Below are 25,166 nucleotides of genomic sequence, written 5' to 3' on the forward strand. Positions count from 1 at the left end.
CGCCGCCCCCGTGCACGCGCGCGCTCCCGTGCGCGCTCCCGCCCCCGATCCCGCCCCCCTCCACTCCACTCCACTCTCTGCATCGGATGGCCAAGGGGGGTTATTGCAGGATGCCTCCATATCGAGGCATCACTGCAATAACCGGAAAGCAGCTGGAAGCGAGCAGGATCGCTTCCAGCTGCTTTCCACACCGAGGACGTGCAGGGTACGTTCTCAGGCATTAACTGCCTTTTTTTTGAGGACGTACCCTGCACGTCCTCGGTCGTTAAGGGGTTAATGGTAGTTTTTATTTTATTTTTTGGCAATGTTAGGTTTTATTATTTTTAGTAATGTTAGGTTTTTTTGGTAATGTAGCTTTTTTTTTGTATAATTGAATATTTATTTTTGTAAAACAAGAAATGTTAGTTTTTTTTTTTAGTTTAGACAGAGGTTTTAATTTTCTGTTTCTGTTAAGTGAAATCAAAACCAAATGAAATTGGCTAATCTTAAAGGGAAAGCAGACCTCCTTAGGTTATCTCTCTCTCTATTTATACAGAATTGGCCTTATTTTATCTCAATATACACAGTGAGACCAATTAGAGGGAATAATGGAAAATTAACATTTCTTTCCTAAGATATGGAGAGTCCACAACGTCATTCAATTACTAGTGGGAATATCACTCCTGGCCAGCAGGAGGAGTCAAAGTGTCACTCCTCTACCCATAATCCCCAGTCATTCTCTTTGCCTCTGTCAATGGAGGAGGTGAAGTTTGGTGTCTGAAGAAATTAATTCCTTTTTCAGATACTTTTCCCTGTAAGCAAGGATTTGGGTTTAGCTGAGTCCACGTCAATCTCTTCAGTAGAGTAGTGGTGGCTTTTAAGCAGTTAGGAAGTTGTGAGGTAATCCTTGCTTTGTTTCCTAACACATTTCTGCCCATGGTACAGAAAGCCAGAGTTGGTTACTCTGTTCTTTCTTTTTTTCTACAGGTCTCTGTAAGGAGTATGTGTCCTTTCAAGTCTTGTGAGCTGTCTTCCTGCCGGACAGCTAGACTGCAGGTAAGTGCTTTTGTTTTTTAGTTAAATGGGGACATTTTTAAAATCCTTTATACAGGATTTTCTTTGGCAGTGGGCAGGCACATTATGTATGTTGAGACTAGGGGTTAATCTTCCCTTTATTGGGACGTTTTTCCTCTTTGGGTTAATTTTGTTGAAATACTTTATTAGTATGTGTGTGGCTTATGTTTTATACAGGGATTTATGTATAAACTTACAATTTGGAAGTTGGTTTTCTTTGCTTGCTTAGCTAGAACAGGCTAACTGACTGTCAGGGTTTTTTCCCTGCTTTGTTTGCCATGTGCTGCTGGCAGCCATTTTGCTCACATTTTCTTGCTGAATCTGGTGCAGAGTGTGTGATGCTGCTCATTTCCTGCACGTCCTCTTATGGCCAGACTGTTGTACATCATCCGTGTGAGTGTCAGGGTTTTTTCCCTGTTTTGTTTGCCATGTGCTGCTGGCAGCCATTTTACTCACTTCTCTTCCTGACTATGGTGCATTGTGGGGGATGCTGCTCATTTCCTGCACTTCCTTTAATGGCCAGACTAGTGTGCATCATCTGTGTGAGACAGGATGCAGTCTCAGAATTGTGATGTCATCACTTATTATTTAAAGGGCCTCTGTTCAGTATACTTTGCCCTTGCGTTTTCTCAGACCTGTTTATGAGTGCCTGTGTTCCAGTTCCTGTGTATAACCTGGCTAGTCTGACGTCACTTCTGGTTCCTGATCCCTGGCTTGTTTCTCACTTTGCTGTCCTCCTAGTTCCTGATTCCGGCCCGTCTGACTACTCGCTTTGGTTCCTGACTCGGCTCGTCTGACTACCAGCTCTGATTTTAACTCCTGGCTTGTTATTTGACTTGTGGACTTTTTATTATTTTTGTTATTAATAAAGGTGTGATTATTTTTGCACTTCCCGTCTGACTGATTCCTGGCACCCTGACATTACGCAAGGGCCATGAATCCTGATGGTGCTAATAATCCACCATTACCTACCATAGTTTCCAGGATGGATGAACAGGATCACCGCTTGGATCAATTTGCACTAGCCCTGCAAACCCTGCTGACTCGCACTGCACATTTGGACCAGAGTGTCCCACAAGTTATGGCTGCTCCTGTTTCCGCTGCTGCACCTAGTCCTACCAGGAGCATGTCCAGTTCTGCACCTCTACCTTAGCGTTATGGAGGCGATCCTAATCAGTGCAGAGGGTTTTTGAACCAGGTGGGCATTTACTTTGAGATGTTACCTCAGGCGTTTCCCTCCGACAGAGCTAAGGTGGGATTTCTCATCTCTTTACTCTCTGACACTGCCCTTGCCTGGGCTAATCCCTTGTGGGAGACTAATAAACCTGTGATTTCTAATTACCCTGAATTTGTGGCCTCCTTTCGTAGGGAATTTGATGTTCCAGCTCGCTCCTCCTCTGCTGCCAAACGACTCATGTCCATTCAGCAAGGTACGAGATCTATTGCTCAGTATGCCATTGAGTTCCATACGTTTGCCACTGAGGTTGGTTGGAACAATGAAGCCCTTGTTGCTGCCTTCTTTGATGGGCTCTCTGATGCGATTAAAGACGAAGTTGCTGCCAGAGATTTACCAGAGGATCTCTAGGCTTTGGTGTCTTTTTTTAATCCTAATTGACATCGGACTCAGAGAGAGGCCTTCTTTCAAGGAGCGCTTGCAGAAGCCTCCTGTTCCGTTGTCTTCTACATTATCATTCCCACCCATGCCTCCCTCTCCTCCCATGTCTCCGGGTCCTGAGTCACCAGGTACTGCTGTGCCGATGCAGTTGGGATTCAGGCGTCTCTCCACGGTGGAGAGGGCCTTTAGGAGGAGGGAGGGGCTCTGCATCTATTGCGGATTACAGGGCCACCTTTTAAATTCTTGTAATACACGGCGGGTTAAAAGCTCGCACCTAGGGTCCTATCGGGGGCAGACCTTGGGTGGTTTATCCTCATCCCCGGAACCACTAAAGGAGAAACCTTTGGTCACGGTTGTCCTTTGCTGGGTGGACTCCTCCATAGTCACCCAGGCTCTTGTTGACTCCGGTGCTGCAGGCTATTTCATTGACAGTGCTTTTGTATCACAGCACTCCATTCCTGTATTGCCTCGGTCCATTCCGCTTGCTATTGAGGCCATTGATGGCAGGCCCCTTCAGCCAGCACTCGTTACTCACGAAACCACTCTGTTATCCATGGCTGTTGGGGTTCTCCATTTTGAAACCCTCCAGTTTCAGGTGATTAACTCTCCGCATTTTCCGGTTGTTCTGGGTTATCCTTGGCTGCAAAAGCACAATCCCAGTCTCGACTGGCGTAGGTCCAAAATATTGTCATTGTCTCCGCAATGTATTTCCTCTTGTCTTCGGAAACAAGTCAAAGTCCTGTGCACTTCTTTGGTATCTCAATTGCCTGATGAGTACCAAGAGTTCCAAGACATTTTTGACAAGGTGCGTGCTGGTACATTGCCTCCTCACCGGTCTTACGATTGTGCCATAGACCTGCAACCCGGAGCTATTCCACCTTGGGGACGGATTTACCCTCTCTCGGTTGCAGAGAATTATGCTATGGCGGAGTATGTTGCCGATGCTCTGTCACAGGGATTCATCCGCAAATCCTGCTCTCCTGCAGGGGCTGGCTTCATCTTAGACTTAGACGATATCCTCATACACTCACTCACCCACTCTTGAGGCTCATCGTTCTGATGTTACACGGGTACTTCAGAGACTACGTGAGAACGGCCTGTTTTGTAAACTCGAGAAATGTGAGTTCCATCATACTCAAGTAACCTTCCTAGGTTATGTAATCTCCATTGCAGGGTTCTCCATAGATCCTGACAAGTTGTCTGCAGTCCTGCAGTGGCCTCGCTCTATTCAACATTTTTTGGGCTTTGCCAATTACTATAGGAAGTTTATTAAAAACTTTTCTTCCTTAGTCAAACCTATCACTGACATGACCCGTAAGGAGAATGATCCACTCCATTGGTCACCTACTGCCAATAAAGCGTTTGAGAGTCTTAAGACTGCCTTTGCTGCCGCTCCAATTCTGGCTCATCCTAACCCTGTCCTGCCCTTCGTTCTTGAGGTTGATGCATCTGAGACTGGAGTAGGTGCCCTCTTTTGTCTCAACGTCCTACGTCTGACAGTTCCTTGCATCCGTGTGGTTTCTTCTCTAAGAAATTGTCTCCGACGGAGTGCAATTATGAAATTGGGGACAGGGAATTACTAGCCATAATTTTGGCACTCAAGGAATGGAGGCACCTTCTCGAGGGTACTAGCGTACCAGTGCTCATTCTTATTGACCACAAGAATTTAACTTATCTATCTGAAGCAAAATGTTTGTCGCCCCGACAGGCCAGATGGGCGCTAATTTTGTCTTGGTTTAATTATGTGGTTTCCTACCTGCCTGGTAGTAAGAATGTTAGGGCTGATAACCTCTCTTGTCAATTTTCGCCTCTGTCCAAGGAGGAGTCTGTACCTTTTCCAGTTATACCTCCTGACCATATTTTGGCCACCATACGTACTAATTTGACTTCTCCCTTAGGGGAGGAGATCCAGGCTGCACAAACCAATGCACCTCCTGAGAAACCTAGTGGTAAGTGCTTTGTACCTGAGAATCTTCAAACTTAACTATTGCACACTTACCACTATCCTAAAGCCGCAGGTCACCCGGTCAAGAACCAAATGATTTGGTCTGTCACTCGACAATTCTGGTGGTGAGGTCTTCGTTCTGAAGTTGCTGCGTATGTTGCCTCCTGCTCAGTCTGTGCACAGAATAAGTCTCCTCGACATCTACCTGTGGGTCTTCTTCAACCTATTGCTAATGGTGAGCGTCCTTGGACACATTTTTCCATGGACTTCATTGTCAAGCTCCCTGTTTCCAATGGCAATACTGTTATCCTAATGGTGGTTGACCGTTTTTCTAAAATGTCACATTGCATTCCCTTGAAGAAGTTGCCTACTGCTTAGGAGCTTGCTTCAGTTTTTGCCTGGGAGGTCTTCCGTTTACATGGGTTACCCAAGGAGATAGTGTCGGACCGGGGTAGCCAGTTTGTCTCCAGATTTTGGTGCTCCTTTTGTGCTCAAATGGGGATCCAGCTTTCCTTCTCCTTGGCATATCACCCTCAATCCAATGGGGCTGCGGAACTTCTAATCAAGCTCTGGAACAGTTCCTCCATTGCTATGTTTCAGATCACCACAATAATTGGTCTGAACTGTTACCTTGGGCAGAGTTTGCTCGTAATAGTGCTATTAATGCTTCCTCCCAGTTCATGGTGAATTATGGGTTTCAACCATCCTTGTTGCCCGATTCATTCATGTCTCAGGGTATTCCGGCTTTTGAGGAGCATCTCCAGCAACTCCATTCCACATGGGTGCAAATTCAGGATTGCCTTCATCGTTCTATACAGCGCCAAAAGTTCCACTCTGATCGTAGGCGTCTGCCTGCACCTTTCTACCAGGTTGGTGAGAGGGTTTGGCTGTCGTCCCGCAACTTGAACCTTCGTGTGCCTTCCAATAAACTGGTTCCCCGTTATGTTGGTCCTTTTTGGATACTCAGATGGGTCAATCCTGTGGCCTACTGTCAGGGATTTTTCCCTGTTTTGTTTGCCATGTGCTGCTTGCAGTCATTTTACTCACCTCTCTTGCTGACTATGGTGCATTGTGGGGGATGCTGCTTATTTCCTGCACTTCCTTTTATGGCCAGACTGGTGTGCATTATCTGTGTGAGACAGGATGCAGTCTCAGAATAATATCACTTATTATTTAAAGGGCCTCTGTTCAGTATGCTTTGCCTTTGCGTTGTCTCAGACCAGTTTGTGAGAGTTCCTGTGTATTACCTGGCTGTCTGACGTCCTTCCTGGTTCCTGATCCCTGGCTTGTTCCTGATTCTGGCTCGTCTGACTATTCGCTTTGGCTCCTGACTCGGCTCGTCTGACTACCAGCTCTGGTTTTGACTCCTGGCTTGTTATTTGACTTGTGGACTTTTTATTATTTTTTTGTTATTAATAAAGGTGTGATTATTTTTGCACTTCTCGTCTCAGTTTGATTCCTGGCACCCTGACATTACGCAAAGGCCATGAATCCTGATGGTGCTAATAATCCACCTTTGCCTGCCATCATTTCCAGGATGGATGAACAGGATCACCGCTTGGATCAATTTGCACTAGCCCTGCAAACCCTGCTGACTCGCACTGCACATTTGGACCAAAGTGTCCCACAAGTTATGGCTGCTCCTGTTTCCGCTGCTGCACCTAGTCCTACCAGGAGCATGTCCAGTTCTGCACCTCTACCTCAGCGATATGGAGGCGATCCTATTCAGTGCAGAGAGTTTTTGAACCAGGTGGGCATTTACTTTGAGATGTTACCTCAGGCGTTTCCCTCTGACAGAGCTAAGGTGGGATTTCTCATCTTGTTACTCTGACACAGCTCTTGCCTGGGCTAATCCCTTGTGGGAGACTAATAAACCTGTGATTTCAAATTACCCTGAATTTGTGGCCTCCTTTCGAACGGTATTTGATGTTGCGGCTCGCTCCTCCTCTGCTGCTAAACAACTCATGTCCATTCAGCAAGGTATAAGATCTGCTATTGAGTTCTGTACGCTTGCCGCAGAGGTTGGTTGGAACAATGAAGCCCTTGTTGCCGCCTTCTTTCATGAGCTCTCTGATGCGATTAAAGACGAAGTTGCTGCCAGAGATTTACCAAAGGATCTCGAGGCATTGGTGTCTTTTTTGATCCTAATTGACATCAGACTCAGAGAGAGGCCCTCTTTCAAGGAGCGCTTGTGGAAGCCTCCTGTTCCATTGTCTCCTACGTGTTGGTTCCCACCCATGCCTCCCTCTCCTCCCATGCCTCCTTGTCTGAGTCACTAGGTACTGCTGAGCCGATGCAGTTGGGATTCACGTGTCTCTCCATGGCGGAGAGGGCCTTTAGGAGGAGGAAGGGGCTCTGTCTCTATTGTGGGTTACAGGGCCACCTTTTGAAGTCTTGTCCTACACGGCCGGGAAACGCTCACACCTAAGGTCCTGTCGGGGGCAGACCTTGGGTGGTTTATCCTCGTCCCCGGAACCGCTTAAGGAGAAACCTTTGGTCATGGTTGTCCTTTCCTGGGTGGACTCCTCCATAGTCAACCAGGCTCTTTTTGACTCCGGTGCTGCGGGCTATTTCATTGACAGTGCTTTTGTATCAAAGCACTCCATTCTTGTTTTGCCTCGGTCCGTTCCACTTGCTATTGAGGCCATTGATGGGAGGCCCCTTCAGCCCACGCTCGTTACTCACAAAACTGCTCCGTTGTCCATGGCTGTTGGGGCTCTCCATTTTGAAACCCTCCAGTTCCAGGTGATAAACTCTCCGCATTTTCCGGTTGTTCTGGGTTATCCCTGGCTCCAGAAGCACAATCCCAGTCTCGACTGGCGCAGGTCCGAAATTTTGTCGTGGTCCCCTCAATGTATTTCCACTTGTCTTCGGAAACCAGCTAAAGTCTTGTGCACTTCTTCGGTATCTCAATTGCCAGAGGAGTACCAAGAGTTCCTAGACTTTTTTGACAAGGTGTGTGCTGGTACGTTGCCTCCTTACCGGTCTTACAATTGTGTCATAGACCTGCAACCCGGAGCCATTCCTCCTCGGGGCCAGGTTTACACTCTGTCTGTTGCAGAGAATTGTGCTATGGAGGAGTATGTTGGCGATGCTGTCGCGGGGGATCATCCACAAATCCTGCTCTCATGCAGGGGCTGGCTTCTTCTTTGTGAAGAAAAAGGGTGGCGAGTTAAGACCATGCATCGATTATAGGGGTCTTAATCGTCTTACCATTAAGAATGCTTACCCTATTCCTCTCATTATGGAACTCTTTGACCATCTCAAGGGAGCTACGGTCTTTACTAAACTTTATTTGAGAGGAGCGTACAATCTCGCTAGGATCAAGGAGGGCCACAAATGGAAAACAGCATTTAACACCAGGAGCAGGCATTATGAGTATCTTGTAATGCCATTTGGCCTATGTAATGCTCCTGCTGTTTTCCATGAATTCATTAATGATGTCCTATGAGATATGTTGCAACAGTGTGTTGTGTTGTGGTGTACTTAGACGACATCCTCATCATTCTGATGTTACACGAGTTCTTCAGAGACTACGTGAGAACTGCCTGTTTTGTAAACTCGAGAAATGTGAGTTCCATCAGACTCAAGTAGCTTCCTAGGTTATGTTATCTCCGTTGCAGGGTTCTCCATGGATCCTGACTAGTTATCTGCAGCTCTGCAGTGGCCTCGCCCAGTTGGTCTTCAGTCTATTCAACGTTTTTTGGGGTTCGCCAATTACTATAGAAAGTTTATTAAAAACTTTTCTTCTTTGGTCAAACCTATCACAGACATGACCCGTAAAGAGAATGATCCACTCCATTGGTCACCTACTGCCATTAAGGCCTTTGATAGTCTTAAGACTTCCTTTGCTGCCGCTTCAGTTCTGGCTCATCCTAACCCTGTCCTGCCTTTTGTTCTTGAGGTCGATGTGTCTGAGAGTGGAGTAGGTGACCTCTTGTCTCAACGTCCTACGTCTGATGGTTCCTTGCATCCGTGTGGTTTCTTCTCTAAGAAACTGTCTCCAGCGGAGTGCAATTATGAAATTGGCGACAGGGAATTACTGGCCATAATTTTGGCACTCAAGGAATGGAGGCATCTTCTCGAGGGTACTAGCGTGCCAGTGCTCATCCTTACTGACCACAAGGATTTAACTTATGTATCTGAAGCAAAACGTTTATCGGCCCGACAGGCCAGATGGGTGCTATTTTTGTCTCGGTTTAATTATGTGGTCTCCTACCTGCCTGGTAGTAAGAATGTTAGGGCTGATGCCCTCTCTCGACAATTTTCACCTCTGTCCAAGGAGGAGTCTGTACCTACTCCTGTTATAGCTCCTGACCATATTTTAGCTACCATACATACTAATTTGTCTTCTCCCTTGGGGGAGGAGATCCTGGCTGCACAAACCAATGCACCTCCTGAGAAACCTAGTGGTAATGTTTTGTTCCTGAGAATCTTCGAACTAAACTTTTGCACACTTACCACTATCATAAAGCCGCAGGTCACTCAGGCAAGAACCAAATGATTTGGTCTGTCACTTGACAATTCTGGTGGCCAGGTCTTCGTTCTGATGTTGCTGCGTATGTTGCCTCCTCCTCGACATCTTCCTGTGGGTCTTCTTCAACCTATTGCTAATGGTGAGCGTCCTTGGACACATCTTTCCATGGACTTCATTGTCAAGCTCCCTGTTTCCAATGGCAATACTGTTATCCTTATGGTGGTTGACCGCTTTTCTAAAATGTCACATTGCATTCCCTTGATGAAGTTGCCTACCGCTCAGGAGCTTGCTTCAATTTTTGCCCGGGAGGTCTTCCGTTTACATGGGTTAGCCAGTTTGTCTCCAGATTTCGGCGTTCCTTTTGTGCTCAAATGGGAATCCAGCTTTCCTTCTCCTCGGCATATCATTCTCAATCCAATGGGGCTGCAGAACGGTCAAATCAAGCTATGGAACAGTTCCTCCATTGCTATGTCTCAGATCACCACAATAATTGGTCTGAACTGTTACCTTGGGCAGAGTTTGCTCGTAATTGTGCTATTAATGCTTCCTCCAAGTTATCCCCGTTCATGGCGAATTATGGGTTTCAACCATCCTTGTTGCCCCATTCATTCATGTCTCAGGGTATTCCGGCTTTGGAGGAGCATCTCCGGCAACTCCGTTCCACGTGGGTGCAGATTTAGGATTGCCTTCATCGTTTTATCCAGCACCAAAAGTTCCAGGCTGATCGTAGGCGTCTGCCAGCGCCTTCCTACCAGGTTGGTGAGAGAGTTTGGCTGTCCTCCCGCAACTTGAACCTTCGTGTGCATTCCAATAAACTGGCTCCCCATTATGTTGGTCCTTTTCGAATACTCAGACGGGTCAATCATGTGGCCTACGCTCTTGACCTTCCTCCTGCAATGCGCATCTCCAATATTTTTCATGTCTCCCTCTTGAAACCATTGGTTTGTAATCGGTTTACCACTGTGTTGCCTCGTCCCCATCCTATCTTTGTTGACAACCATGAGGAGTATGAGGTCAGCAGCATTATTGACTCTCGTATGTCTAGGGGCTGTGTACAGTATTTGGTTCACTGGAGGGGCTACGGTCCGGAGGAGCGTTCTTGGGCTCCCTCCTCTGATGTTCATGCTCCCGCCCTCCTCCGTGCCTTCCAAGCCCATTTCCCCAATAAGCCTTTTGTCCTCCCGCGGGGGAGGGGTCGTTGAGGGGAGGGTACTGTCAGGGTTTTTTCCCCTGTTTTGTTTGCCATGTGTTATTATTTAAAGGGCCTCTGTTCAGTATGCTTTGCCTTTGTGTTGTCTCAGACCTGTTTGTGAGAGTTCCTGTGTATTACCTGGCTGTCTGACGTCCTTCCTGGTTCCTGATCCCTGGCTTGTTCCTGACTCTGCTGTTTTCCTTGTTCCTGATTCCAGCTCTGGTTTTGTCTCCTGGCTTATTTGACTTGATGACTTTTTATTATTTTTTTGTTATTAATAAAGGTGTGATTATTTTTGCACTTCTCGTCTAAGTCTGATTCCTGGCACCCTGACACCTACGCTTTTGACCCTCCTCCTGCAATGTGTAACTCCAATGTTTTTCATATCTCCCTCTTGAAACCATTGGTTTGTAATCGGTTTACCACTGTGTTGCCTCGTCCCGTCCAATCTCTGTTGACAACATGAAGAATATGAGGTCAGCAGCATTATTGACTCTCGTATGTCCATGGGCCGCGTACAGTATTTCGTTTACTGGAGGGGCTACGGTCCTGAGGAGTGTTCATGGGTTCCCTCCTCTGATGTTCATGCTCCTGCCCTTCTCTTTGCCTTCCATGCCCGTTTCCCCAATAAACCTTTTGTGCTCCCACGGACGAGGGGTCATTGAGGGGAGGGCACTGTCAGGGTTTTTTTCCCTGCCTTGTTTGCCATGTGCTGCTGGCAGCCATTTTGCTCACCTTTTCTTGCTTAATCTGGTGTTGAGTGTGTGATGCTGCTCATTTCCTGCACGCCCTCTTATGGCCAGACTGTTTCACATCATCCGTGTGAGACAGGTTGCAGTCTCAGAAGTGTGATGTCATGCCTTATTATTTAAAGGGCCTCTGTTCAGTATGCTTTGCCCTTGCATTGTCTCAGACCTGTTTGTGAGTTCCTGTGTATTACCTGGCTAGCCTGACATCTCTTCTGGTTCCTGATCCCTGGCTTGTTCCTGACTTTGCTGTTCTCCTAGTTCCTCCTTTGGATCCTGACTCGGCTCATCAGACTACCAGCTCCGGTTTTGACTCCTGGCTTGTTATTTGACTTGTGGACTTTTTATTATTTTTGCTATTAATAAAGGTGTGATTATTTTTGCACTTCTCGTCTCAGTCTGATTCCTGGCACACTGACACTGAAAAATTGCTTGAATTTGAAACCAGCTGCAGCTAATTGCAACTTATGTTGTAGGCTGAGGGAAATGAGTGCTTTTTACTTGCTGTGTAGCTTCCTCTCTCTGCCGGTCATGTGACTTCTCTCCGCTGTCGGATATTCACGAAGCGGAGCAGCATCATTGAATTTCAGTCTCTTAAGTGTCGATCTAGTATACAATCGTTTTAGAGACTTCTGGCAGCCAAATTGTGGTATTAAAAATTCTTAGTGACAGTGTATTTAAAAAAATTCTACAATTTGGGGATTTTTTTATTTAGTATTGGGGACATGGACCTTTGTTTTTTGACAAATGCTTGTTATGCCTAGAGGCACAAATTGTTTTGCCTATGCAATTCTGTGCTGCATGCTTAGCTAGAACACTTCAATTTAAAGATAAATTGTTGCCCTTTGAGCCCAATGTCTATCAGGATGATGCTGTTCAGGCAATGCCACAGCTTTCTCTTCAAATGTCCCAAGCCTTTATGGCGTTACATACAGTGCCCTGCAGTTCCTCTCAGCCTCCTGGAGGGGTTTATTTGCCTGCAGATTTTGCTGCACAGGTATCTTCTGCTGTATCTGCGGCATTATCTGCTTTTCCTATGCTGGGAAAACGCAAGATGAAAATTAGACATTCAGATAGTAAGGTTTCTGTTCCACCTACTGCTACACAGGTTGCCCTCCCTCATCAGTCTGATGAGGAGGATACGCCGGTAGCCTCTGAGGGTGAAAGCTCAGATTCAGACAGTATTATTCCTTCATCTGATACTGAAGAAAAAAACTTCGGATTTAACCTTCGTGTACTGTTAAAGGAGGTATTGGCTACTTTGGAAGACTGCGATTCTTCTGTCGTTGTCAACCCCGAAGAAGTCTAGTAAACTTAATAAATACTATGATGTTTCTTCCTCTGTGGAAGTTTTTCCTGTCCCAGACCGTGTGACAGAGATTATTTCACAGGAATGGGAGAAGCAAGGGATTCCTTTCTCCCCGTCTCCTGTATTTAAAAAGATGTTTCCTGTTGCTGACTGCATTATAGATTCTTGGCGCACGGTGCCTTAAGTAGAAGGGGCTATTTCTACTCTGGCTAAGAGAACTACGATCCCTATAGAGGATAGCTGCCCCTTTAAGGATCCCAAGGACAAAAAGCTGGAAGCTTATTTGAAGAAGATGTTCATCAAGGTATTCAATGGCAAGCTGCAGTTGTATTGCCACAATAGTAAGTGCGGCATCTTATTGTTGCGATGCCTTGTCTGAATCAATTTTAGTAGCGACTCTGTTGGAGGTGATACAAGATGGATTAAGGCTCTCAAACTAGCCAATTCCTTTATTTCTGATGCTAACATGCAAGTTATTAGACTGGGAGCCAAGATGTCTGGCTTCATTGTCCTAGCCCGCAGGGCATTGTGGCTAAAATTTTGGTCAGCTGATGATAGCTCTAAGTCCAAGCTTCTGGCACTTTCTTACAAGGCTAAGACCTTGTTCGGACCTGGTCTGGTAGTAGTAATTTCTGATATTATGAGTGGAAAAGGGTATTTTCTACCGCAAGACAAGAAGAACAGACTCAAAGGACGTCAAAGTAATTTTTGTTCCTTTTGTAACTTCAAAGGTCAAAAGTCTTCCTCTCCCTCTTCCAAGCAGGAGCAGTCCTAGTCTTCTTGGAAGCCCAGTCTTGGAATAAGGGGGTGCAATCAAAGAAACCATCAGCTGAGTCTAAGTCAGCATGAAGGGTCGGCCCCCGGTCCGAGTTCGGATCAAGTAGGGGGCAAAATTTCTCTGTTTTGTCAAGCATGGAGACGAGATGTCCCAGATCCTTGGGCTGTAGACATAGTATCTCAGGGTTACAAAATAGAATTCAAAACTTTCCCTCCCAGGGGCAAATTCCACCTCTCGATTATCTGTAGACCAGGTAAAAAGAGAGGCATTCTTAAACTGCGTTCAGGACCTTTCCTCCCTGGGAGTGATAGTTCCAGTAAGGGAACAAGGTCTAGGATTCTATTCAAATCTGTTCATGGTTCCCAAAAAAAGAGGGAACTTTTTGACCCATTTTAGACCTAAAGTGCCTCTACAAGTTTCTCAGGGCACCGTCCTTCAAAATGGAAACCATTCGTTCGATTCTTCCTTTAGTCCAAGAGGGTCAGTTCATGTTCCCATTCACAGGGATCATCACAAATTCCTGAGATTCGCCTTTCTAGACAAACACTTTCAGTTTGTGGCTCTTCCGTTTTGGCCTTGCCACAGCTCCCAGAATTTTCTCAAAGGTTCTGGGGGCTCTCTTGGCAGTGATCAGGCCTCGGGAAATTGCAGTGGCGCCATACCTGGACGACATATTGGTTCAGGCGCCATCTTTTCAACAAGCAAACTCTCATACAGAGATCTTGTTGTCTTTTCTTCGTCCCCATGGTTGGAAAGTGAATCTGGAAAAGAGTTGCCTTGTTCTAGTTACAAGGGTGGTTTTCTTAGGGACCATAATCTATGAAAAATTTTCTGACAGAGGTCACAAAATCCAAAATTCTCTTCTCTTGCCTCTCTGTTCAGTCTACTTTTTGGCCATCAGTGGCTCAATGTATGGAGGTAATTTGTCTGATGGTCGCCTCCATGGACATCATTCCCTTTGCTCAATTCCATTTGAGAGCTCTGCAATTATGCATGCTCAGGCAATGGAACGGAGACTATTCGGATCGGTCTCAGAGGATAGATCTAGACCAGTCAACAAGAGACTCTCTCCCTTGGTGGCTTTCTCAGGACCATCTGTCTCAGGGCACATGCTTCCGGAGAACTTCCTGGTTGATTGTGAACATGGACACCAGCGTGCTAGGCTGGGGAGCAGTCTGGGATTTATTAAAGGCACAGGGACTATGGACTCAGGAGGAGTCTGCTCTCCCGATAAACATCTTAGAGTTGAGAGCGATTTAAAATATTCTGATGGCTTGGCCTCAATTGTCCTTAGCACGGTTTATCAGGTTTCAGTCGGACAACATCACCTCAGTGGCTTACATCAACCACCATGGAGGAACTCTGAGTTTCTTAGCCATGAAGGAGGTGGCATGGATTATTCAGTGGGCAGAAGCTCACAATTGTTGTCTATCTGCCATCCACATTCCTGGAGTGGAGAACTGGGAAACAGATTTACTGAGAAGACATTTCATCCGGGGAGTGGGCTCTCCATCCGGAGGTGTTCTCCAGGTTAACCTTTAAATAGGGGATGCCAGAGTTGGATCGGATGGCGTCTCGGCAGAACTCCAAGCTTCCAAAGCATGGTTCAAGGTCAAGAGATCCTCAGGCCGCTCTGATAGATGCTCTGGCGGTTCCTTGGGATTTTGGTCTAGCATATCTGTTTCCTACATATGCGCTCCTTCCACGAGTTATTTCTTGTATCAAACAAGAGAGAGCATCGGTAATTCTAATAGCTCCTGCATGGTCTCGTGGGATCTGGTATGCAGACCTAGTGAAGATGTCTTCTCTGCCTCCTTGAAAGCTTCCTCTGAGGAAGGACCTTCTAACTCAGGGTCCATTCCTCCATCCAAATCTCGTTTCTCTGAAGCTGACTGCTTGGAGATTGAACGTTTAGTTCTGTCTAATGACTCAGTCATTGAGACCAAGATCCAGGCTCGCAAGTCTGTTACTCGAAAAATTTACCATAAGGTATGGAGTAAATACCTTTATTGGTGTGAATCTAAGGGCTACTCTTGGAGCAGGGTCAGGATTCCTAGAATTGTCTTTTCTCCAGGAAGGTCTGGAGAAAGGGTTGTCAGTCAGTTCTCTGAAAGGTCAGATTTCTGCATGATCTATTTTGTTACACAAGCGTCTGGCGAATGTGCCAGATGTTCAATCTTTTTGTCAGGCCCTGGTCAGAATCAGGCCTGTGTTTAAACCTGTTGCTCCTCCTTGGAGCCTTAATCTTGTTTTTAAAGTTTTGCAGCAGGCTCCGTTTGAGCCAATGCATTCCATAGATATTAAGTTGCTATCTTGGAAGGTTTTGTTTCTTATTGCTATCTCTTCTGCTCGGAGAGTTTCAAAACTCTCGGCTTTGCAGTGTGATTTGCCTTACCTTATCTTTCATGCGGATAAGGAGGTTCTTCGTACTAAATTGGGGTTTCTTCCTAAAATGGTTTCGGATAGAAATATTAATCAGGAAATTCTTGTTTCTTTTCTCTGTCCCAATCCTTCTTCTCATAAAGAACGTCTGTTGGACAACTTGGATGTTGTGCGTGCTCTAAAATTCAATCTGCAGGTGACTAAGGATTTTCACCAGTCTTCTGCCCTGTTTGTTTGTTTCTCAGGAAAGCGAAAGCGTCAGAAGGCTACTTCTACTTCTCTTTCCCTCTGGTTGAGAAGTATGATTCATTTTGCTTAAGAGACTGCTGGACAGCAGCCTCCTGAGAGAATTGCAGCTTATTCCACTAGGGCTGTCTTCTCTTCTTGGGCTTTCAAAGATGAAGCTTCTGTGGAACAGCTTTGCAAGGCTGGAACTTGGTCCTCTCTGCATACTTTTTCCAAATTTTCCAAATTTGATACTTTTGCCTCGGCTGAGGCCTTTTTTGGGAGAAAGGTTCTTCAAGCAGTGGTGCCTTCTGTTTAGGTCTGCCTGTTTTGTTCTCCCTCCCTGTTCATTCTGTGTCCTCTAGCTTGGGTATTGGTTCCCACTAGTAATTGAATGACGTCTTGGACTCTCCTTATCTTAGGAAAGAAAACAAAATGTATGCTTACCTGATACATTTCTTTCTTTACGGATATGGAGAGTCCACAACCCCACCCTTTATTAGGACAGTTATTTTTTACTAAACCTCAGGCACTTCTACATTTTTGTGTTATTCTTTTTCCATTTCCCTTCGTTCAAATTACTGGGATTATGGGTAGGGGAGTGACACTTAACAGCTTTGCTGTGGTGCTCTTTGCCTCCTCCTGCTGGCCAGGAGTGATATTCCCACTAGTAATTGAATGATGTCATGGAATCTCCATATCCGGAAATAAATAAATTTATTAGGTAAGCATAAATTTTGTTTTTAGTAGCCCCCTGTCCAACCCCCATGCAGGGAGTATGATTTTTTTTACTAAACCTTCTCATTTACGTAGCTTTTCTTGATATTTTCAATATAGGTGGGGACACAACATTCAAAACAGCTATTTCAAAATCAAGGTAAAGGAGCTATCTGTAAACAATTTAATACCAGCAGGTAAAATGGAGAGAGAAAAAATCCCAGTACACTGTACCTTTAAATTAAAGGGACATTCTAATGCAAAAAAATTGTATGGTCTATTACTTTATGATCATATAATAATAAAAGTATTTTGTAATTTTTGCACTACTGACCCTCAAATAATTTGTATTTAACCCTTGCAACAGAGTAAAACACAAAGGTAAAGTCATGCTCAGAAGCCTCAGAGAGAATTGCTGGTCCTGAGAAGGACACACCAATTGAGAAAACCAGCAACAGAAGACCCTGCTAATCACAGGTTGTGCAAGCACCTCCCACGCAGAACAGAGTTGAAAAATTAGTAGTGCAAAAATGACATACTCTAACGAAATGGAGCATGAAATTTTTGTACTGCGTTGTCCTTTTAAAGGAAAAAGAGGCAACGTTTGTTTTTTTAACTTGCATATTTAAGTATTTTGTATTCCAAAGCGTTTTCATATCCCTTTAAACATAATCATTCAATTTTCATTTAGATTTGCAATTAAAGGGATAGGAAAGTCAAAATTAAAATTGCATGATTCAGATAGAGTATGCGATTTTAAGACACACTTAAATGTGCTTTGTTCTCTTGGTATCCCTTGTTGAAAAAGAATACGCACATATCCTACACTAATGGAAGCTAGCTGCTGATTGGTGCCTGCACACATTTGTCTCTTGTGATTGGCTAACTAGATGTGTTCAGCTAGCTGCCAGTAGTGCAATGCTGTTCCTTCACCAAAGAATAACAAAGAGAATAAAGAACTTTGATAAAAGAAGTAAATTTGAAAATTGTATGTTCTAACCAAATCATAAAAGAAAATGTTGGGTTTTCCTGTCACTTTAAGTGTTTGAAGGTTAAAATGACTATTTAGTAGGTATGTGGATAATGAGATATTTTATATTCGTTAGTATAAACAAATGCCAAACATGGGTGTGGGTGGTTGTGTGTCTCTTTGCGGAGCAGATTAATTAGTCTAATATGGCATCACTTAATTTGCACAGATGTTTATGTGTTGTACTATTAGACCACTGGTTTTCAAGCCTGTCCTCAGACCTCCCTAACAGACCACATTTTGAGCATATCTAAACTGGAGCACAAGTGAAATAATCAGCTGATTAGTAACCATGGTTATTTTACACGCTCTCATCCAAGGTAATCTTGAAAACCTGGCCTGTTGGGGGAGGCCTGGGGACAGGTTTGAAAATCAGTGTATTCGATTAAAAGAATAGTCTAGTAAAAAATAAACTTTCATGATTCAGAGAGAGCATGCAATTTTAAGCAACTTTCTAATTTACTCCTATTGTCAATTCTACTTCATTCTCTTGGTATCTTTATTTGAATGTAAGCTTAGGAGCCGGCCCATTTTTGGTTCAGCCCCTGGGTAATGCTTGCTAATTGGTGGCTACATTTAGACACTAATCAGAAAGTGCTACCCAGGTGGTGAACCAAAAATGGGCCGACTCCTATGCTTACATTCTTGCTTTTTCAAATAAAGATTCCAAGAGAACGAATAAAAAATGATAATAGAAGTAATTTAGAAAGTTTTTTACTAGACTATTCCTTTAATGAATCTGCTCAAGAAAGAGACAAACGCAGCTACCCACAGCCATATTTGCCTTTTGTTTATGTAAACAAACATCGAATATCCAAAATTGCACATACTTGCTAAAAAAATAATTTTCGACCTTCAAACACTTCATTGAAAATCTAAATGAACATTAAATGATCATATTTAAAGGAACATGAAACACTTTGGACTGTAAAATGCTTAAAGGGACACTAAACCCAATTTTTTTTTCTTTCATAATTCAGATAGAGCAGGCAATTTTAGGCAACTTTCTAATTTAGTCCTATTATCAAATGTTCTTCATTCTCTTGCTATCTTTATTTGAAAAATCAGGAATCTAAGCTTAGGAGCCGGCTCATTTTTAGTTCTGCACCCTGGATCGTGTTTGCGGATTGGTGGCTACATTTTTGCCACCAATCAGCGAGGGCAACGCAGGTGCTGAACTTAGATTTCTGCTATTTCAAATAAAGATAGCAAGAGAATGAAGAGAAATTGATAATAGGAGTAAATTAGAAAGTTGCTGAAAATGGGATGCTTTCTTTGAATCATGAAATAAAAAAAAATTAGTTTAGTATCCCTTTAATTATGAAACATAAAAAAATACAAAAAAAACTTAGACTTATTATTTATTTTGCATTTCCTTCCTTTAAAAGGACAACGTAGTACAAAAATGGCATGCTCTATTTCGTTGGAGTATGTCATTTTGGCACAACTGATTTTTCAACGCTGTGTGTTTAAACCCAATGGAGTTAAACAAGAATAAGTGCTGCGTGGATGTGCATGTACAGGCAGTGAGTAGCAGGGTCTTCCAACTGCGGTTGCTGATTGGCTCAATTGATGTGTTCTTCTCAAGACCAGCAATGCACATAAATATTACTTAGTGGGAACACCAGAATCCAGCATCTCCCGCAAATGGAACAAGATAAATGGAGAAGGCTGTGTTTTACTTTACCAGGTAGACGTGAAATTAATAATTAGTAATAACTTACTGGTACTTGTGGACATAACCCAGTTACTGAAACTTACAACTTTACTACATTTCTCATGTCTACTGTGTGAATTTCTATAATTAGTGTAACCAATACTTTATATTTATTACAGAGACTAAAACAGATTCTGCAAGAAACCAGTGAAGATGATGACTGATCTGCTCCCATTCACATAGTATGAGCCGGGTCAACCTCCAATATGTTCTCCAATATTATACCCACCGGCTGTGTTAAAACCCCAAAGACTTTTGCAAAGAATTCAACTGATCTTTGGCAGCTCTTAAGAAAATGGGTTCCTTTATGTTTAGAAGACACCAACATTAGCAGCACATAACTTATTAAACAGTCATACAAGATATCAATATACAATGCTTACATCTGTGTTTGCATATCTTACCCACAATTATTTTGTGCATTGGAAACATTGTATATTAAGAATTTCTGGGGGAAAGCAAGCGGGGATACTTGATGTACTAATTTCCTATGCAAATATTTACATTGATTTAAATATATATATATATCTCAGATTCAATTTTAATATCAGTTTTTATATATACAATCAAAGATTGCAGGTACAGCCTACACCTTAGTCATCTTATAGTCTTACCTTAAATTAAACTGCAAATAGCCCCCTGCACCCCTTTTCTAGATCCTGCAGCAGAAACAGTAAAACATGTATTTTAAAAAGAATATTGTTTCTGGACACTTTGAAATGGCAACCAAGTTCCACCCACTGATGACATCACAATCTGGGCTGCATCTAGGTACTCTGCTGAATACCATTGACAGTCTGTTGAATCTAACTAGAGTGGCTTTTATGATTGGTTGCCAAATGCAGCCCAGATTGTGATGTCATCAGTGGGTTGAGCTTGGCAGCCATTTCAAAGTAGCCAGAAACAATATTAATTTCAAAATAACTTTTTTACCGTCCTGCTGCATGATATAGAATGGGGTGTAGGTGGCTATTTGCAGCTTAATCTAAGGTAAGACTTTAAGATGACTAAGGTGTAGACTGTCCCTTTAAGTATTAAGTTTTTATTGTCCACTTTATTACCAAATAATTTTAGAGAGTTAAGTCATTAGAAGTTGATTAGAAGTCCCTTATTAGTAAAACCTTTAATACAGCAAGGGGATACCTAGCCATATTCTTTTTAGGCAACAGTGAAGTAACATTTTACAAAGCCAGATTTAGGGGCCCATTTATCAAGCTCCGAACTGAGCTTGTGGGCCCGTGTTTCTGGCGAGTCTTCAGACTCGCCAGAAACAACAGTTATGAAGCAGCGGTCTAAAGACCATTGCTCCATAACCCTGTCCACCTGCTCTGAGCAGGAAGACAGGAATCGCCGGAATTCAACCCTATCAAGTACGATCGGGGTGGTTGACACCCCCTGCTGGTGGCTCATTGGCCGCGAGTCTGCAGGGGGGGCGTTTCACCAGCAGCTCTTGTGAGCTGCTGGTGCTATGCTGAATACGGAGAGCGTATTGCTCTCCGCATTCAGCGAGGTCTTGCGGACCTGATTCGCACTGTCGGATCAGGTCCACAAGACCATTAAAAAAAAAGGCCCCTTAGGCTCAACCTCTGTACTGGTTGGTTTATTGGCTTGTTTACAAGTAGGTACACATTTCTCAGTTGTGTTTGAACTCCAGCCCTTTCCCTATACATATTCGTTCCCTTCTTGCTAAATTCAATTTATATACAGCTAATCTAGGAGCTATAGAGATGATTTCCAGCAAACACTGACCCCCAGAAAAAAACCCATCGATAGCTTTGTTGTCTGTAAGATCTTCCTAAAAGAGGTGGTTTGCAAAGACAGAAACACTTTGAGTATACTCATTAGCACATCTAATACTCTAATACTAATACTCATCAGCAGGTCTTGACAAACACAGATGCCAGGGAGCCACTGGCTCCTTCAAATTAGGTCCTGGCTCCTTGGTTTAGAAACCCCAAGTCAACGCATGGTTCCTGCTGCTAGCTACACCTAAAATTTAGGCCAGTGACTGCAGATGCTTTCAAGGCATATTTGACCAATACCAATCTCTAATACCTCCTATAATGCCTCGATACAACACAGGGAGGGAAGGATTAATATCACTAGATTTCATGTACAATGCCAGTCGGAGCTGTCAGTAACATGGCAATATAACAAATCTTATTATATATGTTGTTTTTAAATGTACCAGTCTGTTGCACAAAGCCGTGCTGTACAAAAGCTTCAGCATTCAGATTCAATATAATAAACGTCTGTTTACAAACCTAACTGATTAAGTACAGTATTGTGTATTTGGAATATTGTGCAGGAATTATGACTCAATTCAACTGATCTTTGGCAGCTCTTAAGAAAATGGGTTCCTTTATGTTTAGAAGACACCAACATTAGCAGCACATAACTTATTAAACAGTCATACAAGATATCAATATACAATGCTTACATTTGTGTTTACAAGACATTGACCACTTTCTAATAGGGTTTTGCTACCTATCAATAAGCAGAGACAACCCTTTTGCTTGCTTATTCTTTTTATAAGCTTGCAGTATCCGTCAAGGTCCAATTTCTATTCTTTCTGTAGTTCGGACTTTTAATTTTCAGCACAATTCCATCATTCTTAGCCAATTTAAAAAATATTTGAGACCTACAATAAAATATCACTGGTGAATAAATGAAAAAGGTAACAGCAAAGCAATAATTTTGTACCAAATAAAAAAAAAATCACAAAATAAAAATGCACATTACATGATTTATATAATGTTCTAGTACAATTCTAAAATAACACAGGTAAACAAAAAATCTGTGAATGTGGGTTCCCCCCCCCAAAGGGCGCTCAATGCTATACAGTTCAGCAAGTGTTACATTAGTTATATGTGAATCTATTGAAAACTAGAATAAACACACTAAAAGTGTAAATCTTTAAATCCCAGGGCAGGCACAAACATCTGTGAAAAAGAACAAAAGGTGGCGCCACAGAGTAATGCAGTTGGTATACAATGTGTAGGTAACTGACAGTTACAAATTGCAAGTGATACTGTTAGTTACTTACATATTGTATACCTATTGAATTACACTATGTGGTTCCCCCTTTTTTGTTTTTGATTTTCTAGTATTATTCTATTAACATAAAAAGGTGCCTGATGCAGTTATAGGACAGCAGACTGTCTGTATTCAGTGCTGATCATTAACTTAAACGGACAGTAAACATCTTATAATTTTAATATAAATGATTGTTATGCATAGTGAAACAACTTTTCAATATACAGTGCTTTGCCCACTTGTATATGATTATATTTGTGCCAAAGCAAATTTGTAAATGGAATGCCGATTTGAGTTTGTTTCTTACAGAACCCTTGCTTTAAATTATCTCCTTATAGCACTAAATTAAAATAGCAGTGTGAATATTTTCAGAATAAACACCTTGTTTTCTGCAATTGTTTTTTAAAGGCTCCTCCCAAGACTTGGAGGAGCCAATCACAATTTGTTACTGGAGCAGATGAGGCTTGCCACTGTCAAGATGTGTATTATATTGCAGTTCTTTATATTATCATCTCTGCTAAGGGCAATTAGGGATATATATGTAGCAGGGTTAGCCTCCTCAAGTATGCAATGTAAATTCAGTATTTTAAGGGTCCAAGACCCTAATCCATTTTCATTTGAATCTTTTCTACTTCTGCTATACCTCTAGATGCATTTCTTATTCTTATGACCATTTTAAAATTTAAAATAAAGTTAAATATGTTCCCTTTACCAGCTTCTTTTGTAGAGCTTTGAGGAATCATTTCCAGCTAGATGTGACAATTACAATTTTTTTTTCAAGCTGGTTTCCTGTTTTCAACAGCTTTGACATTGCTGGGGTTAACAAATTTCTTATTTGACAATGTAATTTTAGTCATTCTTATTAATGTTATGATATGACATTTACAGACATCCAGAAGAGCTCTGTGGCTCAATTTATGGTCAGCAGACATGGTCTTTATGGTAGACTTTCTCACTGCTTCTTCTGGGTGAGGCTTGATGTATCCTTGGTTATGTACCATTATTTTACTATGACTGGGCTATGTACGAGCTTCCTTCCTCATGGTTTGAGTGTCACCAGGGAAGAAGAGCATCCAACTAGTTGTGCTAGAACCCAGTGGCAGGAAGTAGAAAATAATCTAATAAATAGATTATAAACAAAAGTCTGAAGCGTCAAAACAGGTAAACAAGAAAGAAAAGCAAAAGCGTGGCTAGGGCAGGCAGCAAGTAGCATAATCGAATAAGGCAAGCCAAGGGTCAGAAGCCAGGAGGTCAGAATATGGTAAAGGTCTCTGAAAACAGGCAGAATAAAGCAATGAGCTAAGGATTCGTCAAGGCTTATACCCCCATAGGGACCAGGAACGCCCAATCAGGATCTCAGCTGGTTGAGGAGTGTCCTATGGACACTCCCCTGCACCGCTCCGATGTCGGAAATGTGACGCACGCTCTAGCATCACAACTAATCAACCACCAACTAATTGATAATGCGAATCGTTAACAATGATTTCCATTATCGATTATTATGGATTAGTTGTTTCAGCCCTAAAATAATTAGCTGATTATTAAACGGTTAATTTACCTGCTCTCACCACAGGTAATCCTAAAAATCTGGCCTGTTGGGGAGGCCTGAGGACAGGTTGGAAAACCAGTGTTCTAGACAAACACTTTTTGTTTTCGGCTCTTTCTTTGGAACTTACTATAGCTCCCAGACTTTTTTTGTTTACATAAGTTCTGTGAACTCCTTTTATATGTTATAAGACCTAAGGATATTTATTTGGTTCCATTTGGTTCAGATTCCATGTTTTCGCATTAACTGTATTTTTAACAGTTTACTGTTGTTCATTGCAAGTATAGAGGGACACTCAATTTTCAGAATGTATTTATTTTAGTTATGAGTTTTATTTATGAGAGTCTTTGTAGACCATTCAACTTTTTCTTATGCATCACTGCTGATCCAAATTCAGATAGCTTGTTCTTTCATCCAATATTTGTTCTATGCATGGAAGTTTTGGGTGAATATTTTCACCATCTAATATTCCTTTCCATGTTCTATATTAGCCTTGCCAATTAATCTTGCGATTTCCTTTGTGCAGGGATTACAATCTGTTTTTTAGTCATAGTTTTGGACTCATCTATAAAGAAGTATCTGCCCTAGTGGTTTATCTCTACTCCAGTTTTCTGGAGGTGTTTTGTATTCATCCTTAGTGAAAAATAATTTCTGCTGACGCCAGTCTCACAAGTTGAGGTGTAGTCTGGTATTAAGGCCAGCACAAGTAGTTGATTTTCCCAAGAGGTGAGGTTACCATTAAATATTTTCTTACTTCTCAGACTCGGCTTTTTTTTCTCAAATGAGATACTTGTCTCTGTTTTTGCAGTGAGGTAATGTCACTGCTGTGGCATATTTTGATCTTGAGAGCAGATTTGACTTGAACTGAGTACTGTACTACTCCTGCATTTCACATCGTAGGGTCAATTTTTCTGTAGCAGATTGTTTTAGTTTACAATCTCTTCATCTGGGAGAAGGGTTTTTCCTTCAATGGCTTTTATACCAGTTTGTGAATCTATGACTTAATTCACATTTAGTTATGGTCTCGTTTTATCCTCTATTCTAGATGTTTTCTTCCAGAACCAGGGATACTTAATATCAGTTTCTGAAGGCTCCTACACCTATTTGGTATTTTATTTACACAGTTAAAATCAAACACTTTTGCTAATCAGTAATTTTGGTTGCTCCAAATTGATCATGCAAATCTGGTTAGACGGACCTAAATTGGATATTCAGTCTGCCTATTTGGTCTTAAAGGGATAGTAAAGTCAAAATTAAACTTTCATGATTCAGATAGGGGATGTCATTTTAAAGAACCTTCTAATTTACTTTTATCATCAAATTTGCTTTGTTTCTTGGTATTCTTAGTTGAAAGCTAAACTTAGGTAGGCTCATATGCTAATTTCTAAGCCCTTGAAG

At 42.6% G+C, this 25,166-nt stretch overlaps 1 protein-coding gene across 3 annotated transcripts in view; it reads left to right on the forward strand.

Annotated features, from left to right (window-relative positions):
- LOC128663707 (cytosolic purine 5'-nucleotidase-like) overlaps positions 1 to 19,720 on the forward strand; it is a 326,364-nt gene extending 306,644 nt beyond the window's left edge. For 2 of the 3 annotated variants that reach the window (XM_053718156.1, XM_053718154.1), the window contains exons 18-19: positions 16,560 to 16,599; positions 19,306 to 19,720. In XM_053718156.1, coding sequence (XP_053574131.1) covers positions 16,560 to 16,599; positions 19,306 to 19,337 — 72 coding nt within the window. In that variant the 3' untranslated portion in view covers positions 19,338 to 19,720. The remainder of the gene's footprint in view (positions 1 to 16,559; positions 16,600 to 19,305) is intronic. The other variant, XM_053718155.1, reaches the window with a different exon arrangement.
- The last annotated feature ends 5,446 nt before the right edge of the window (positions 19,721 to 25,166 follow it).

This window comes from Bombina bombina, chromosome 6 (genome assembly GCF_027579735.1).
Source record: "Bombina bombina isolate aBomBom1 chromosome 6, aBomBom1.pri, whole genome shotgun sequence".
Taxonomy (NCBI): domain Eukaryota; kingdom Metazoa; phylum Chordata; class Amphibia; order Anura; family Bombinatoridae; genus Bombina; species Bombina bombina.